Here is a 19956-nt window from a genome sequence, read left to right on the forward strand (position 1 = left end):
CGCTGTCCTTCATTCAGGAAACACCAGTTTGAAGTATTCACAAAGGAAATTTCTGCTCTAAGCATTTCTTGCCCTACTGATCTTGTGATGACATACTGCCTGGTGATAGGGCTGAAATGATATTGTCACCTTTGTAAATAGTTGCATTTATTTCCAGAGTGTTCCTTGGTCCATACAAGTAGATCCAGACTGACAGAGGTCATGGATGGATCTSCTGCCTGGTACAGGCATCCTCATGRTGTGTGCTGAAAGACATGGTGCTTTATGTAGGAAAATGAGATTGGAGTGTAAACCAAACACTGGAAATGGTGAAGGGCTTAATCCAAATGCAGACAGGTAGAAAAAGCGGAAAATTGTTCACTCTGATGCTATTTAAAGGCTCTGCGTAGCTCTTCGTTATAAAATTTAGAGGGAGTTTGGATGTTGGGAATAATACATTGATTGAGGATTTCTTCTGTAATGTGTCCCAGTCACTTTGGGGTTGCAACTGTGGCTTGCACTTGCACTTCTAAAGGGTTGAAGACCATTTTAAAGGAGCTTTTGCAGCCCCTTGGTTTTGCAGTGAATCTCATAAATTCGTTTGGTGCTCTGTTTCAAAATACYGTGCTTGTGTCTCGTTTGAAAAAGATATCAAAGGAGTTTTTCATGCTGGAATTTTTTTTTCACAGCATGTGAACATGAGCAGGGGTTGTCTTTCCTCCCGCCTCGCATCTCCTACAGCAGAGCACACATGCTCCAAAATAGCATCAGCGTGTGCTGTGCTGAAATGCAGCTGTGAGTCGTGGGAGGCTGGACACCATTAGGTGGCTGAAGGTGCCCATTTCCTTGCCTTGGTCTTTGATGCCACGTGAAGTAGGAGCTTCAGTGTCTTGCCAGTGACTTCTTCCKCTTCTTGATTGTCATAGGCTTGCAAAAAAATTATCCTGCTAAAGGTTTACAGCCCAGCCTTTATTGGTAACAAATGGAGAAGAAGAGCATTGATGTTGTTACATGTGACAGCATTTATATTTATGTTCCCCTTTTTTTTTTTTTTTTTTTTTTTTTTTTTAAATCTGAGAGATTACATCAATCTGCCAAAAAWTTATTGTAATATTCAGGGCTCTGACTTTAGGATTTACTAGATTTAAGTGGGGACAAGGATGTGGAATTGTGCTGCAGGATGCCTCCTGCACCTCACAGGATCGCTACCCACCGAGGCTGATCTGTCTTTTCACCATATGTGCCCACCAGGAGTAGAGATCAGCTGTTTAATGTCAGCAAGTAAAATTTTGTTAAAATASAGCATATTTTAGAACTTGCCTGGGTAATGTTTGAGATGCTGCTGCATGTTTGCAGACATAGGGTGCTGGGGCAGTGCTGCTCAGGAGGAATCGCACAGATGGGAGGTGGCGGAGGCTGAGGGACATTTTGGTAGCRTTTCTGGAGATTTGTTCCAGGTTAGGCTGGACTTGTGACTCAGCACTCTGTCCATGCTCCCCAAGTGGCTCCCGGCAGTACTGCCAAACAGGGATTAGTGTCTTGCTAAACTCTGCAAGTCGTGCCAGTTGGAAATGCAGGTTGCTGTCCCCAATATGTGATTCTGTACCTATGCARTATGTCACTGTGTGGCTTTGCTTTCTGCAAAGGACTCAACCATAAACCAGAAGAGCCAATCCTCTGCAGTCCTAACAGAGCAGATTCAGCCCTGGCCTGGGGCTGTCACCTGTCCCTGGCTCAGGTACATCCCATGGGTACATCAGAGCTGCAGCCCAAAGGTCTTTCCTCAGCCTTTATCAATGTGCTCAGTCCAGCAGTGCATCCACAGCCCTGAAAGTGTTCAGTATTTAGTGTTCAGCCACAATCCTGTGCAGTTTGTGTAACCTGCATTTCCGTGGTTGGGTATCTGCCACTCCCCACTGAGTCGCTTTGAGTTGCTCCAGGTCAATATAAATAATATGAATAAACTCCRGGCAGATCTGTTCAGTGCAGTGCGGGTGTGCAAAGCCTCTGTGTCCGACAGGAATATCCCGTTCCTACCAGATACCAGGCTAAGGCTCTTCAGTCCAACAGTCCAGTAACATTTGGGATTGAGATTAGTGCTTGTTGAAGCTGCAGYTGCCAAGTTTCACAAGAGAGGTTAAGGGCATGTGGGTTATATGCTTACATCTCTGTCCCYGTCCTGATCCACTGGAAATGGTTGAATCACTCCTGCACTGAAGGTACTGGGAGGAATTTKTGCTCATTGTCTTCTGTATTGGATAAATAGGGATTTCTAGTCACAAGCTGTGTGTAAGAATGTAAAATAGTGACAATATTGTGAGAAGTTGCCTGTTTAGGATAATTAATATGCCTCTTTTAAGCTGAACGTTTATATGCTCTTTTCTTTAAACTCTTAGAGCCCTCCTGGTATTCACAGCAGAATGGCAGCCAGTACTAGGATTTCTTTACTCTTTGAAGGCTGCTGTGCCAATGGCTGTCTGCTTTTCTGCTGAAAAATGTAGCAGCCCTTGCTTCCCTTTGTCTGGCTTGATTCCAAGTCAAGTCATTGTTACTGCATTAAATAYGAGTAAACCTTTACATCTCTCTACATATTCTAATTTCATTATCAAATTAYAGGTTTTAAAAGAGGACGTAGTATTTAAACAACAGGCGGGCTTTCAAAATCTAAACAAATTTAGCCTAAAGTATATCCCAATTACCAAACAAAATCAGTCCTTTTCTGATACAGTTCATGTTACACTCACTTTTCTTGCAGCTTAGCTTAAATCAATAACTTATYCTATTAAGTGTTTGTTTAGGTGTGCAGACCTGCTGCATCTCAYTGAATTATTCTGATTTCACGTGCTCCATTGGTTTTATAATTAATTCATCACTTTGCGTAGTCTTTTCACTTTGAAAGAGAGGTGTTAGGAGGGAAAAAACTGGAGGTGAAAGAGAGTAGCAATGCATTGTGAATGTCTTACARCACATCTCATTTTTTTGAAAGGTAGAATAAGTTGAAGTGCTACTCCTGAGCTTCCTTAATCTGTTGGTGTCCTGTGCATTGGAGRCACAACACTCACAGCTCCACTGGGAAAGGAGAGAGGAATTGTACATGTAGGGACTCACAGAAATTTGAAACTCTGAATAGGATGGTTAGAGCACCAAAGAACAATTGAGATGTGTGAARCAGTCAGGGAGGTTTAACTGCATCTTCTGTTAAATTTAATTAATGTATTTAGGTCTCCCAAGACTATTTCCAAAAATACCACAATCTGCTTGAAGGCTTTGGCCAATGTGATTTATGGGTTAAGGACTTTTGAATAATTTTGTACTGCACAGATTTTAAGAATTCCAGTTGAAGTTATAAGCATTAATAGGATCAAAGTATTAGTATTTGAGGGAAAGACCTATTGCAGTGATAAAATTTGTTACTTGGCTATTGCTTCTCTTAGTGTTGTGGGATTTTGTGTTTTAAATGTGATCAGCTCCTTGCCTTTACTGTCCAGAATGGGAGACATGGATTCACAGCTTCCTGTTTCTTGGGAATCCCATGTTTGTCCATGGATTTTCAGCTCACTTTGAGCTATGGAACCATTGCAATGATACGTGAAWAAGTTTTTCAAGTTTGTTATTTAAAGCCCATCAGGATGGCAGCCTGCCACTCTGATTTGGTTGATGGGTTGTGACCTCTATTCATCACTTCAGAAGATATATCTGAAAACAGATTATATTGAAAATACAGATGGAAGGGGTGGCTCTCTCAAGTCCTAGGAGCACAGCTATCATGGCAAAATAAAGACACAGTTAATGTGTCAGAGTRGATGCAGGTTCACACTGGTGCTTAGCAGTAAATTGTATTTACCAGCTGCTGCCCTGCATGCCATGTGCAGTGTCCTGTCACCCGTGAAAAGAATATGGAGTAGAAATTTATACAGCAGTCCCTGATAGTGCCCTCTCATTGGAAAATAAATTATTACCTATTTTTCCTCACTGCACAGGTTTTATAAATTAAAAACTTATCACTAGTAATGTAATGCTTTGTTTCTTTTAAAATATRTTAGCTACTGTTAAATACAAGAGTGAATTCTGTTTAATTGGTCYCTAATTCAGAATTAGGATTGTAAAAATTCAAGTACAAACCTTTAAATAGATTGTCAGATCTGTTTTGAAACTCARCTGGAAAAAAGGCATCATCACCATAGCAAATGATCCAACTTCATGAGCTCAGGTCAGCTTACATCTATGAACAAATACCCAATTTTAAAAGCAGCCTTATTTGTTCTATGCAGCCAGTTCTGGAAGGTATCGATTGCATCAAATGAGTTTTGGATCAAATGAGCAACTTCTACATATGTTGCAATGCAATTTTTGTCGGAAACTGGGCGAGTGAGGGTTTGTCTTGTTTCTGAGTGGTCTGAGCAGAGCTTTCTGCCCAGCTGAGGCAGCGCAGGAATCAAATGACCCTTGCTAATTCTGCCCACATCTTGCAGTCACACTCATTTTCTACTATCTTGTTACCATATTGGTCTTATGTTTGCTGCCTGCTGGGAACAGCTAATAACTACTGAATGCATTTCATAGTTGGTACAATAACAGCCTCTTTGCTTTCCCTGTCAGTGTGGCTGCTTGGCTTTGAAAGCCTTATTGATGGCGTTTGCAACAGTTCTGTTTGTGGTGACAGCTGTTGTTTCAGACTTAAATTTCATCTTTGTATTTGTAAGGAACGTGATCTTTAACATTATCATCTTGCTGCTGCAATTGTTGTTTTGTTGGGTTTTTTTCTTCAAGTAAATCCTCACTGATTAGGTCAGGGACTTCCCAGTTAGAGCCCTCTCCTCTCTGGTGAGGGACTGGCACTGGTGTGATAATTCCTACCACAAGTAACATTTTGAAGGTCCTTTTGTCTTCCTGTGTGATTACCAGAGGCAGAAAGRAAGCCTATTTTACATACATACATGAATATTTAAGTACCAGTTTGTCTGAAGCTAGGGGTCACACTCATGCTAAGTCTCTTCCTCTGGCATTTGGCACAGATTTTTTTTCAATATATAAACCCTTTCAGACCAGCTTTGTAGGCAGAAATGTCTTTAGGGCCATATAGGATATTTTCTGAGATGCCTGGGATGTTGTTGAGTTTAAAACTTGGCCTGCTAGGCAACCTTTTGTGAAGAGGGATTTGTACCATGGGTCTGGAACAGCTGTCCCAGTCTTGCTGTCATTGGAAATGTATGCAAAGCAAATCACCATTGCCCTGCTTAATTCAGGGCAGGGTAGAGGTGCACACGGATCAAAGTGATTGTGTGTTCACACCAGCAAGACCAGCCAGATTGAAGGTTGAGTGAGTCTGTCCTTTCTGTATTACAGTTGTTCTGAAAATTGCTCAAATCAGCTGTAATTGTCGTGGCCTCAAAAACATTTGTACAGATTGGGTACTGCTGCTGCCTGCAGTACTTACCCCACGTTATTATAAATACTTCATGAAAATAATCTCTTTACTAAACTACTTTAGTGTCTAGTTCTCTGAGCTGTAAACGAAGTCCCTCATACCATGGTGCATGGATTAAAGATTTTATCATTCTAAATTTAATCCTGTTTTCTTGGTTGGTTTCCACGAGGGGATGAAAAATAGAGAAGGGGGGGCTTGCCTGGTGATCCAGTTACTTAGGATGCAGATTATAAAATCATGTAGGTGTGGGGATCACTATGGAGCCAAATCTTATGTTTTTGCAAGCAATTTTAAAGACAAATTAGTTGTGCTTGTACAAGGCATGTCAAATGACTTTGTAATTCTTTTAAGAAAAAAAATGCACTTCATTGTTTTTCCCAAGACTGCTCCTTTTTTCATCACACCAGTTACTTCATCCTTACTGGTGCTTCTGATGTTGCTCCCAGCAGTTCAGCCTCTCCCTTGTGCAATTTCATGTTTGTTGTCTGTTGATATTTGCAATTAGTGCTTCTTGTGGTGTGTGCATTAACAATACATCTGGCATGGTCTCAAAATATTTGCATTTCCTCTGGTTTGTGATGTCTCTCCTGGCCTTCCTACAGTTTTAGCTGACTGGGAGCAAAGATCTAAGACCAGTAACATTCTTTTTTTCTCCTTAATTTTAATATAGCTGGTTTTACACTGTACTTACTGTTGTCATACAATGGTGCAGATGATCACAGAAGCATRGAATTGTTTARGTTGGAAAAGACAGAAGTTTAGGCTTGAAGAACACAACTTGACATTTGTGTCTTGTTCTATGCCACACATATAAACTGTCAGATTTGTTTTTTCTGGTTAAGTTTTCTTACTGCTTTTGGATAAATTTCTGATTTTATTTTGTTTTTTTTTTCCCCTTTGGTCCTTAAAGTACATTTAATAGGCTGGTTTTCAAGTGGCTCTCCTGAAATATATTGTGCTAAACTCAGGATTCCTTATTTGTAGCCATAAATAGTATCCCACTGCCTATTTCGTGTGGCTTGAGTTTTTTTAAAACTTATTAGAAAAGCAGATATTCTTTGTACATCCCCAGAATCTCTAATTTTGTTTGTTTCTTCTGGTATTTTCAACTTATGCACAGTTTTGCACTTAAAATATTTGCTCATTTGCTATTTAAGTTGCACATCAAATTTCTCTATTTGAGGAGTATATGTGAGCATAAAATTAGAGTAGTTAAGTTGCTCCTTCCCTAACATTTTAATGTGCATTTGAAATGGAGATTAGTGATGAAATTAGACCAGGAAAAAATCACTTTACAAGAAAAAGTATAGCTTGGATTGGTGATTAAAATCAGGATGGTTCTTCCAGGGAAACGTTTTACATTGATTTCAGTCTTWAGCAGTGTTTTTGTGGGGGAGGTTTGCCCATCAAGGCTTCATTGCTGCATCCTCACCTCTCCTGGGAGCCTGTGCTTTGTTTATGTCCTTCCCCTATTCCATGGATGTGGCTCCAGGCCATGGGCAATGAGGATCTGTCTTTCTCTAAGTGGATATGGCTCCATCATGGTTATTGAAAGAGATGCAGCTGCTGTGCCACTGTTTTCTGAGCTGTTTTCATACCTGGAGAGAGTTGGTTCATGTGATATTTGTGTGCAGAAGGAGCAAAGTAATACAATATGTTTGGCACTCRGTTCTAAAAGGATCTGAAAGCACAGCTGAAATGGAGATACACCTCTGAAAGCTCACCATGGCTGCTCTCCATGTCTTGTTTATGCAATTGTGTGCRGAAATCTTGTTTTAACTTCATGATGCAGAGGAAATACTTCGTGTTGTGCAATTTTGTTGCTGAAGTTTGGTGTAGGTAATGTTTGGGTGTAAGAAAACTCTGAAGAGATYTGTTGGGAAAAAAACAAATGACACTGGTACCAAATTTATATGAAGGACATATTCTTGTATTTCTCTTGGCAAGCTTATGTGTGGCCTCTCAGTTCTTACGACTGTGAAGTCAGACTGTTAATGATCCTCTGAGGGATAAAAGGTAACAAAAATTACATAATTATAGATACTCTGAAAATAGTCTTCAGTCTCATATTTGTTTGGGTTTTCGGTATTTTTTCCCAATTAAGCACAAGGCACGCACTGAGAAAAATAGTTTATGCCAGAATAGGCCAGGGAAGGACACTGATTAATCCATCTAAATGGAATAACTTACTGCCAACCTCACTTCAGCTTTGGTGTCTGGATCATGTAGCTTTGTTTGGTTTTTCTACATTTATTTTTTTCTCTCTCTCTTAGGCCACTTTATTGATTGCATACTTCTTAAAAAAATTGCTCTACTGCATCAGCTATTGCATAGGGAGTGATGTGGATGTTGCTTCTATTTTTGTAATATTCTTTCATCCAGACATTCACTGCTTGACACAGCTGAAGTGGAAGGGACCACTCCCCTCCTGTCACTTTGCTTCAAGGGCTCTTTTGGGTGAGGAGGTGGGAGCTGGGTGTAAAGGTATTGATTCCACAGGGGTGGGGATTGTAGCTAATTCCCTTTAAAATCTGAGCTGAGGTCAAAAGGTTACAAGTGGTTTACAAAAGAATTTTTCTTTAATTACCAAATTTGGAGGGTTTGGATCCTCTGAGTGAGTTACTTGTGAAATCAGATATTTATGCAACACAGGCTCTTCTTGCTTCTGATTTTTTGACTTCTTTGATTKCAAAAGTTGCGGATGCTCACTTAATTATGAAAGTCTCCAGAGCCAGATGATGATGATGATTAAACCTTGGCACATGGTACTATTTAAAACACTAATCTTCACAAGATTCTGTGTAATTAGGTAAGTATTCTCCTTACTTGACAGAGAGGGAAACTATGAGGCTCCGAACCTGCTTCTGTTTTGGAGTTGCTGTCAACTCTTAAGGCTCTTAATAGCAGACGATCAAGCCCTTAAGTGATTTGTCTAAAGACAAGTAAGGTGGTGGGAGAGTTTGATTGGATCTTGGGTGTTCTTGATTCTCAGGCACCTGGCTGATAGCTCAAGATGTCTTGCTTGACATTTCAGCTCTTTTCATTTTAGTGTTTATCTTCAAAGGTCATCAGCTTTATATATGCCTTTAAAAAAAGCGTGCTGTAAGTCAARTTCTTCACCTGCTGTTGAGCCCTCTTGCACATCACTACTGGTTTTATTTTGCCTGTCGCTCTAATGCTGATAGACATCCACAAAAATAAAATTGAAGAGCCYATAGAAATAAAATGAAATCACTTGGTGCTGTCAGAAGTGGTAAAGGAACTGAGAAACCACTCAGATGTGAAGATGAAAAAAGTTGCAGGTAAAAAGACTGAAATAATCAGATGGAGAGGGGTGTGGTGAGTTTTTGATGGTGCTGACACSTCTGTCTAGAGCAGGGCAAGGGACATTCTCAGTTTGAAGGCTTGCAGAGGTGGGGGGAGGCACCTCATGCCATTGGAGCAGGAGCCAGAGTGGGATGTGGATCACATTCAGCCCCCATCCTCTCCCTTCACACACAGGGTCAGTGTGGCTCTTCCTCTGGATGAATTACTGCTCCATGTAGACATCTGCCAGYCCCATCTACCAGATCTGGGCTCTTGAGAATAGTCACAGAACAATTTAGGTTTCCCCTCTACTGCTTTCCACCATCTCCCTTTTTAAAGATTCTTTGGTTGCCTTTCTGTGGCTGATTAATSTGTCAGGTGATTAATGACTTTCATCTGACACATCAGTGGGATTAAACCATGGTGAAATACATCCTTCCCCTCCTATTATTGCATTCCACTGCTTTCCACAAAGGAAGTACAAGGGAGGTTATCTCATGAGAAGCTCTGCCTGTATTTCTGGCCGTTTCCAATTACCTTGCTGTTGGATACATGTCTGTGGTGAGCTGGAGTTGCAAAAGTTGTTTAGGGGAAGATGCTGAAAGTGCATCTAAAACACTCTGGGAATAACATGGGCATCTTGATGAGAATTTATTCTTAGTCTTRTGGATCARTGGTTGCCAGTTGARCWTGACTATGAYTGTATCAAGWATTCCTGCAGTGCTTTTCTTTGAAAAGTTCACTACATTTTTTAGGGGTGCCTAGCTTTTAGCAGATGATAATTTGCATTGAATTTAAGTACAGAAAAAAATGATGCATGTGCCTTAATTACTTTCAGCAGCTATGCCAACACTACAAATGTGACTGCAGCACATATGCCCAGATGTTGCAACTGTGAGACCTTAATTTGGCAGAATGCTGTGCAGGAAGGTGCAGTTTYCCTGATGCCAGGTCTGAGTGCTGCTTGATCTGGCTGAAAACTGATTCTCCTTTTTCTCTTTCYCACTGCCCCCTCCCTCTCTCCCTGCCTGGTATAAGTGTATTAATTTCCAGCCCTGGCAGTTCCTGGCTCTGCTCTTGGCCCATTGCAACTTGCACAGGCAGCTGGTGGAGATGAGAGACCATTCCAGCTCCCATTCCAGCAGTGAGATGGRCTCCTGCAGGAATTAAGCTACACTGTGGCCCACCTGATGTGTGTGGTTATTTATAAAGGTGTAGTGATAATTGCAGGTACAGATCTGCAGAGKGCTGTCCCTGCTGGGTTTGAATGTTGCTGCCCAAACCTACCCATGAAAGCTTTCCCTCTTCTGGTACTTGTGCCAACTCCTTTCACATGCCAAACAGCATAAGGACTGATTAYTTGCCATGCCAAAGCATTGAATTTTGGTTAAGATGAGAATGGTTGTATTAAGATACAGTACAAATGGTGTAGCTGTGTAATGTGGTTTCTTTGAGCAGTGAGTGGCAGGAAACTCACAGTGAGTACTGTGCTCATCAAAAAGTTATCAGCATGGATTTGCTGGTACAATTATAGGCAATTTTTATTGCAGTGAGAGTTATTTAAAATTTAAATAGAGTTGACATCATTTTCTTTTGACCTAATTCCCTGACTTTTGTATTATTACTAAAATGGTATGGGTTATTACAATGCCATACRCTGCAGAATGGCTCTCTTAGGAAAGATTGATACAGCACTGGTGTTTGAACAGGAAATGGAGTGTGGAAAATTTTGAGATAACATTGTGATCTTCAAATGTGAAGGGTTGGATGTGTAGTGCCTGGGTGAAAAGCYACAGTTCAGAAACAACCCTGGTGAAAAGCAGTCCATGAAAAAACTTAAAATTCGTTGTTCCATGAGTACAGGAGGTACTGTTTCCTTTTCTTTCAGTAATACTACTGGATTGTGTATCACCAGATGCCCACTTTACATTAACACAAGTTGACTTTGTTTTGGCAGGAGAAAGTCACCGAGCCCTTGTGGAATATTTCAGACTTGTAACACCAAATTCAATTTACTACATTCTTCCTTCTAGGCAGTKTGCTCCCATGACAACCCCATATCAGATGATGCATGTCCACACCCTGTTTCCCATAAYGTTGTCCTTGGGATGACAYGAGTGGCATTTTTTTCATGATCTTYAGAAAACATGTGAGATAAACAGTTGGGATGATTTTAAATTGCAAATTGTCGTTTGGAAAGCACCCTGCCTTAGTATGAGTTCCACTCATAGGAATACTATGAGCAGTTGAAAARACATTCAAAACAAAATAGTGTGATGAAGTAAGAGTTGTGGGTTTTAAGAGTCAGTCTCCACTTGCTGCTTTTWCCCAGGTACCATCCAGGTGCACCAGTCTGGCTGAACTGTGCTCTCAGCCCTCCTTGGGAGGACAAGCATTGTCCAGGTGTTGCATAAACTTGTATAAATAGTCCATCCATTTTTAATGAGGACAAAGTTAGCAGAAAGAGCTGCACAGTGTTTTCTCTTGCTGTATCTGGGTATGATTCTAGAAGTCCTAATGCCTTGCTTTGGAAAACAAAGCTCCAAGGTAGATGCATCTCATATGACTGTTAATACCCAGCCTTATCTGCAGTGCTCAGATCCAGTTGTTGCAAGCAAAGGTGTATCTCCAGTGCAGAATTAGCTTGTGTCTRTCCTGAGATAGATTCTCCCACGTACCCCAAACTCCCCAAAAACCTGTAACCTTGGCTATAATAATGCAACAACAGGCTACCAAGGTTTTGTTTCAGCAGGAGCTGGCAGTCCATGGGCCTTGCTCTTAAATGGCAGGTCAGCCAAGTGATAATATTTCACTGCCATGCCCCAATTACTCCTGAGTAATACCCTGTGGTCTGTTTATTTTTTTACACACTTCAGGCCACCTTAATGGCACGTTAATCCTGCATTTGTCTGCTGTGTTTTGCTTTGCTGTCGTGTTTAAACAGCAGTGCCATAAGGAGTGTGCCTGCACACAGGTTTGCTGGAAGCAGATGTCAACCTTCTAGTACAGTTGTGGTGGCTGTAAAACCTGTAATTTGGGGGAAATGTAGCTAAAGAAACTKTTAAAGGTTTAGTGGACAGAACAGAAGAGGAAACACCAAGCAGACAGAAATGAGTTCCGTCTGCCTAAAGGTTTTGCTGCCAAAAATTTTGGTATGATCTATGTTAGCAATAAGTAACTCCATTTGGAAATTATTTTCCACACAGAATTGTTGTCGTATTACAATTTCAAACAGCAGCTCTGTGCTGGGGCACACAAATCCTGCACACATTCATGGATCAGCCAAGTAAAAACATGGTATTTTCCCCAGGAAATCTATCCCAGCACGCAGACCAGTAAAGCACTACTGAGGATGCAGCTGCATATGTAGGGCTTTGTACAGCCAACCCTCCCTCTGTGCTGGAGCAGCTCAAGCTGTAATTTTTTAGTAAAGACACATTCTTTTTTGCTTAGGCATCCTATAATTTCTTCTGAAATGTTAGATTTTTCACAGTTAGGGCAATTTTGAAGATCTGCTACTGTCCTTACACACCTAAATGTTTGCTGGWTTTTTCTGATGGTTTGGTTTAACTTCTTTAACAACTTGAGGCTGCTTCTGCCCAGTTATTTTCCATCAGCTTAAAGTCTCTCCTTGCATGCAGAACGCAGAGAAAATTTGACAGCTGTATTTCATTCTCTTTCAAATCAGTGAAACCTTTACCATGGGATCTGAAAATTTCTTTGCTTCAATTTTTTTTTTGCTCCCATGTTGCACTGTAAAATGCAAAGCTGGTTTTCTCTAGGTGCAGACAGAAATGGTGCTACCTTGTTGTCTGGTTGGGGTTTTTATATGTGTGATTGTTTTGAGGCTTCTCCCCTTCTAATTACTTTAAACAAATTAGATCAAGGATAGAGGTTGCAGGACTGTAGTACTTTTACAGCTGGATTAAATATTGTCTTAGGAGACAAAKTTGCGTAGAAAAAGAAGCAAATTTAAATTATATCAAGCCATCCATGCTGTGAGAGGAGGATGTAGAATGCTGCCTGCCAGTATTTTTATTGTCATCATCATTCACCCTTTTTCAATTTTAGGGCTGCTGTTTCTGCAAGGAAAAGTTTGATGCTTTTTTTGACCAATTTGCTTTTACTCCTGAGGACAGATGAAGGTGTTTTATTCAGACATCAAATTAATCACTTCTATGGAGAAGACAGTTGATCAAAGTGTGGTTATATTTCTTTTAATTTTACTTCTTTACCATCTGTAAAGCACTGTAGTTGTGTGCTACCTGTCTGATTTATCAGTGTCTTGTAGGAAATCAGCGTTTCTTCTACCTGAGGGATTTGGGAATTTCAATTAGATAGTGAGCCTGGGAGAAATGGATTTGCCTGCACTTGGTGTTACAGAACTTGACAGTGGYTTGATTTTGGCTTTGCTAATACGGAAATCTTTGCCAGTGCTTTCAGTGTCTAAACATTTTTCAATTTCCACATGGTTATTTCCTGTCCTGGGTGGGGTGGGCTACTTTATTTCTTCTGTTTTATAATTTCTAGTTGCCAAGAGAGTTTATTTAAAAAAATAATAAACCTTGTAGATGAAAGGAGATGTAACCTGAATGCTTGTCTGGCTGGTTTGATTTTGGGTTTGGGTATGGCATTCCTGAATACCTGGTGGAATCCTGGTTCTGTGGAGGTCCAGCTTTATGTGCAGATGGACCTGTGGTAGTCCCTGGCTACCATTCCCTGCCTGGTTAACAAACTGTCCTGTATTTACTGCTTACCATCTCCAACACGGGTGTGTGTGGTGTCTCTGCTAGCCTGGGTTTGCTGGGATTTGGAGACGAGAATGGAGCAACTGTGACACAGCAGGGAGTTTGGCATCCTTTGAATGCCATGTTGTGGTGTTGGCACAGCGTGGAAATGATTTCCCCCTTTTGTTTTGCTGTTAATGATGAGCTCTTGGGCTGGGGCCTGGCTGCAGCCTCAGCTTTGCGTGCACGATTATCTGTATGTGCCRCAGATGGAAATTGAACATCTAATTACTTTATAAGATTTGTGAACAGAGATTTAGAGCCTGCTTAGCCTCTGCTGGAAAAGTGTGATTTCAAGTCTGCTTTTGTTCTCCTCCTCAGGTCCTTTCACAGATGTGGTCACTACAAACCTGAAGCTCGGCAACCCCACGGACAGAAATGTGTGCTTCAAAGTTAAGACCACAGCACCACGTAGATACTGTGTAAGGCCCAACAGTGGAATTATCGATGCAGGAACATCAATTAATGTTTCTGGTAAGCCATTCATGCAGTTCTTTGGTGATTGACAGTTTCTTCTTCTAATCAATTGTTTCTTGGAATGCCTTGCAGCCTTGAAAGTATTTTGGTGAATCCATGAGGTTGTGTTTTCATGGGGAAGCAGCCATTTAATATATCCTTGCTTCCTTTACTCCTGGTCTAGCAGGAATGGGTTTGGTCTTACATCTTGTTTTGGAGAGGAAGAGGGYGGAAATACATAAATGATTGATATGGTTCATTAACAGCCTCAACCAGCGTATCCAAACCAGTCCTGCRGCAGCCCTGCCCTCCCTGTGGGATTATTTTTGTACAGTTAGTTTTTTGCCAGCTTAACTTCCTGAACCAGCTCACCACGGGGTCAAACAAGTGCTTGGATGAGCACATCGAGGGAAGAATAAAACTGGGTGGATTGTGGCCACTGGTTTAGACTGGTGGGGGCTGATGCCAAACTGCCTTTGATTTAACCAGCAATGAAAACATTTACTTTCAAACCATCTTTGTTCTGAATCCTTGAAGATTCAGTATCCTTTGTTGTTAAAAACGTCAAATGACTAAATCCTTGCTGTTGCATAGGAAAAGYTAATTATTTTCTCTAATGAGTCAGTAGCTCTTGACTTGCCTAAGTTTGGTAATGGAAAAGCAAAGGAGTGGCTTACTTTGAAAGCATAAAGAGCTGAGTATTCCCACAAAATAGAATGTCTGTATATTATTAACTTGCTGATGATGTATCTTCTCAATGGCTTCTCTGATCCATGATCTTAAAAAAGAATTCTATCAGAGCATGTAGTAGTGGCATATTGGATGAATGAGGTCAGACTTTTTAGTTAAGAAAATGATTTCTCTAAACATGCAGATTTGCTATGTTATTTCTAAAAAAAAATTAATATTAGCATGATAATAAAAATTAGTGATAGGTTATACAGTTTTATATTAGTCTCTTAACAACCTTTTTTAGCCTGGAATAAGAAATTTGGGAAGGTAAAAAACCTAAAAAGCTAAAACCACTGCTTTTACTTGAAAAAGAATCAACATGTAAAAATCAAGAGTTCAGTTTCTAACTTAATAAAATGTAAAATATTTAAACACTCCCTATTGAAAAGCTTGCTTCAACAAAATGAAAAATTGATCCTAAAAACACTTTGCACTGTAAAATTAAGCAACTCTAATCTTGTATAAGTCTTCTTATACATGCCCATATTTGCACACTCATTGATCTGTTGCCTTTGGGATTTCTGTGGTGTCAAATTGAGTGTGCAAAGGGCTGCAGGATTGTGCCTCCCTTGCAGTTAATCCCAGGGGAATGTCACAGTGAGGAGGTRACCAGGGAACTGTGGGAGCTGCAGGTGGGGCAGGCAAAGCACTTCTGCTTCAGGAGAGGGCCAGCACGTACCCAGTGAGCTCTGAAATGACTGATATGTAAATGGAAAAGCTCTCTGGAGAGAAATGGAGATTTTTAAAAGTCGGGACAATTCCCAAGTAAAGCTGTCTGTCATCTATAGTAGCTGCAGGCAAGCATATCAAATGCATTGAAATCAATGAAATGATAATGAAAATTAGCATGGTTTCTAGCTACAAATTATCTTCATGCTATAAAGATGTGGATGCTTTTCATCTTGMAGATGAACTTTGAAAATTAAAAGCCTGCTTCCTTTGCAGGCTTTTTGAAATGTTGTCTTGATCTCAGTGTTGAGTGGTTTCTTAAAGTTCYGCTCACAAGTGCCCCTTTGCTCTGCCTTGAGCAAATACAGTGCAGGCAAATGTTGTAGGAACCTTCTCTTGTTCTGCTACCAGCAGCTCGTTTTTCCAGCCTGACTCTTCCCAGTGGCACGCCAGGTAGAGCATGGATCTCATCCAAGGCTTCAAGTATCCCCTTATGAGACTGCTGTGCTAACCCTGAGCTGTGCTTTGCTCCTGCTTACGTAGCTTTAAGCATTTCCCTTTCCTGATAACCTTGTTTGTAGTGATTTATGATTTGGTTAGTTTAGAAAATGGCTGTGGTGTATTTTATCACAGGCTCACGTGTGTGTTCTGATATTTTCATGCTGATAGTAGGAGTAGGAATAAATAATGATCTTAAGTTGCCAGTCCWTACATTAACTTTATATTTTAAAGTTCAAGTAGCACACTTTGGTTGTTCCTTAGGTAATATATTAAGCTCCTTTAAACCATGCATRGGACTTAATACTGGACTTGAGATGGCAGGGTCTTTGGTTCTGATCAGSAGATGGGATCCTTTGGATGGGAGGGATCAAAGAGCAGACTTCCACTAACTTGCAGAACAGAATTGTTTTCAGATTCACACAAAGATGTGTTTAACCTTTGCTTTGGAGTAATGTTGCTTGAGAACAGAGGACTGATTTTGGAGTTAATGAAGTGAAAAATAAATAGAATTTGTTTCTTTGCCTCTGAATCAGTTACCTTTTAAGTCATGTAATTTAAATCTTGCACAGGGCATAAAAATAGAACTTGAATTCTTCCGACCTCGTGAAAATTCTGTTGGTGAGAAATTATTAAAATACAGTTAATTTGGTAACTTCTGAACACTCAGACTAATTGGGCTGCATTTACCATATGCAATCTGTCCCTTTCACAATTGCTGACTGCTTTACTACAGCCACTGATAGCACTGCACTGGTGCTGCTCCTTGTCTCCAAAATATCAGTCTCAGAGAATGTTGCCTACTAAAGCTGAATTTGGGACAACCTCTTCCTTCTTGCTCTGTAGTAACCAGATGCCTTTGTTATACTCTTGTGAAACTGTGTCTGTGCTATTTTGCTGTAAGTATATGAGAAGATATTCTGCTTTAAGAGGCAGCAGTTCCACTTTATTTCACACTAATATGATGGCTCATTTWAAAATGTACAAAATGCTAGGAAAATAAAGCTTCCTTTAATCTAGTGGAGTCTCAAATGCTGCCTTCTTATGCCATRTCACAGCTTTTGCTAAATACCAGCATTTGAGGCCCTGTCAGCATGTGCTGCCTGCTGGGATGTCAGGTTTGGAGCCCGTGTTTTCACCTGTTATATAATGGCATGTAATTTTAACAGCTGAGTTTATGTAACTGTCGGGAAGCGTATGTGTGCACTGTCATCTGATTCCGTTGCACTGGGGCTGCAATCCTTGGGAAAGGAGTATTTGCACACATTCCACTGCTGTTAAGCACGTCTGATCTCAGCAAAGATAGCTGATTTTGTGGATTTGAAATCTAAATAAAAGGCATGAATGGATTACAGAGGAAAAGTGAAGGAATACCTAGCAGATGCTGGTGAGCCTGCAATAGGTGTGTAAGGGGAAGGGAGAAATTGCAGATGGTGCCATCTGTGCACATTGTCCCACTGAAGAGAGCAGTCTGAACATGCCTCCTAAAAATGGGGGGAAGCTGACGTTATCCTTGGGTTGCTCTCGAATATCCAGGGGGAGGAATTTTTAGTCTTTTGTGAGTTTGCTTGGCTTAGAAAAGGCAATGCCTGCTGCAGGGATGGAGCTCAGCCATGTKCTCTGCAGTCACAGTGGGTCTGCCCCATTCCCTGAGGCACTGATTGTGTCCCATCCASTGCTGCATTCCCAGACTTTCCTTGGCAGTGTCACTCCTATGTCCTGTTCCCATGGACCTCCCAGGACTCTGCAGAAGCTACCAAGTTTTGTGTTGTTCTTGCCCGCCTGCTTTAAAATTCTATCTTGGTCTTCACAGATTCAACACTTGCTAGTATTACTGAAATATTTATAGAAATTTTATGTGTGTTTATGTAAACACAAAACAGAGGTGGAATGGTGCAATGGATTCTGCCTCTTTCTGTAGATGTGAATGTCCTTTGCTTACCTCTGGCAGAGCTGAATGGAATTCCACAAGGATCTTGAGGCTTTCCCCTGTTTCTGGTTGGGGTATTTTATGGCAAGGTGACCCAAGTGTGGTAGATTTGATCCATCCAGGCCATGAAGAATTCCATTCAGCACCATTTGGAAAAATGATTGATAAAGCTAGAAAAGAAAAATAGATGCACAGTCTATTGAATGAGCTGCTTAAGAATGAGCAGTGATGTGGTAGATGGAAATGTGATAGAAGGGAGCTACTAGTGATGTTTCCTGAGAGTGATTCTTGGTACTAATCTTGTTTAGTGCTTGTACAAGTGATTCTGGATCAAAGAGTACATCAAAATCCTGATGATGTTGTAAAGTTGGGAGATTGAAGATATGCAGCAGAATTAKGTGTCTTTGAAGGCTACAGTAAGTGAAATAGAATGAGTTTCGCTGGAAAAACTGCAAAATTCTATATTTGGACAACAAAATATTCYTGCTATAATTGCAAACTTGTTAAATGAAGGGCCCTGATTGGGGTGAGCAAGATGCTGACATAATGTGACTGTGAATAAGGCAAATATAGCATCGTATATCTGGCTAAGGAAAGAGGTGAGAGGSTGTAAGTGCAAGTTCAAGGCACTAGTAAAGTTCCTGCATGTAAAATTAGAGGAGCTCAAACCCAAACAGGTGCAGAGGATGAATGGGGAGCCTGGCCCAGAGAGGACCCACCAAGTTTGGCTTCAGTTTGCCAGGAGGCCAAGAGTTGCTGTGATTGATGTCTTGGAGGGCACCASAAGTAAATGACTCTTCCCCTTCTCTGATATTTCAGCATAAGGGCAGTGTTGGTCCAGGACCAAGTAAACAGGCCATTAATAAATTTAGATGGAAATTAGAGGAAGGTTGCTGACTATCTGAGCTGGGAGACTTTTCTGTTCCTTCTGCTCTCAGAAAGKACAGCTAGATCCTAGCAGGTATTAAAGGTGCTCCCTGCTTCAGATTGCCTCTGTTCCTTGAGAAAGCTGGTTTATTCTAGGAAAACCAGATGAGTTTAATGCCTCTGTCATTGTACCTAATTTTGCCAGTAAACTGGAAAAGCAGGAGCATACTGGGTGGTCAGTGCCTCTCCTTGGCTCTCTAAAGAGATTAAATTGCTGGGGATGGTGCAGGAATGTATGAGAAAACCGATGTCCATTGATCTCTCAGTGACTCTGCAGTTTTGGCTTGTGGTGAAACAGTGCTGGTGCTTCAGCTGTGGGGTGAGCAGCTTAGGAAGTGKTTGAGATATTTCTCTGCTGCTGACAGTAAACTTGAATAACATRTTAATAATTTTGTTTCCTAAAACTCTGATTTCTGATGAAAGCTGAAACTTCRGACCAGATGGGACAACTGATATGATAAGGCATTTTGTAGGAACACACTTTTCACATAATTTTTGCATAAGGWTTGTGATTTCTGTTCAGAACAAAGRAGCCACATTCCCAGTAGCAATTTCTCCAGCAATTAGGGCAGTTTTATGGAACTGATCTTTCACAGAAACCCCAATYGTATGTGGATAAATATTAAAATGGTTTGGTTTCCTCTTGAAAAAAGTACATATTTTTGAGCTTCCCATCTGGCTTACAAGACATTTGCTGAATAATTTGTGTCAATGTGGCTTTCATGTATTGATCTAAAAATACAAGTGCTAACAACGTCTGTGCTGTCAAGCCCGCTCYGGCTCTTGTGGTTCAGTGAATGGAGCTCAGAGCAGCAATCATTTGGCATTCCAGGATGGGTTCAGCACTGTCCCTTGGGAAATGAGGATTTTCAAATGAGCTGRTAGTTGCACTCAGCAAAGCGAGCTGAAAAAGCCACAATCTGTAGAAATTCCGTAAATGGTGGATAGTTCTGACTGTCCAGTTGGATCTTACACATTATGTAGATTTGAAATTATTCAAGTGTCTACTACAGGGGAGAAAAAATGATGYTACTGCTTTTCAGTGATGTGCCAGGCGGTGTTGAAATAGATGTGCTTTCACAGTGCAGCCATTTCTGTTTGGAAAATAGTTTCAAAGGTAGCCTGTTAATTTGCAAACACTTATTTTGGAATTTTATCCGAGTACTGACAGGTGAGTACAGTAATTTTTGAAGCACCTCATCTGAGAGAATTTTTTGCCTTCCTTCTTCTTTGGGCTTTAAATG

General features: G+C 40.7%; 1 protein-coding gene across 1 annotated transcript in view; it reads left to right on the forward strand.

The window, feature by feature from the left end:
* The first annotated feature begins 201 nt into the window (after positions 1–201).
* VAPB (VAMP associated protein B and C) overlaps positions 202–19956 on the forward strand; it is a 28214-nt gene continuing 8459 nt past the window's right edge. The window contains exons 1-3 of the mRNA XM_057378142.1: positions 202–221; positions 2089–2198; positions 13822–13974. Coding sequence (XP_057234125.1) covers positions 202–221; positions 2089–2198; positions 13822–13974 — 283 coding nt within the window. The remainder of the gene's footprint in view (positions 222–2088; positions 2199–13821; positions 13975–19956) is intronic.

Source organism: Malurus melanocephalus, unplaced genomic scaffold, assembly GCF_030028575.1.
Source record: "Malurus melanocephalus ecotype Western Australia unplaced genomic scaffold, MMel_1.1 scaffold_341, whole genome shotgun sequence".
Taxonomy (NCBI): domain Eukaryota; kingdom Metazoa; phylum Chordata; class Aves; order Passeriformes; family Maluridae; genus Malurus; species Malurus melanocephalus.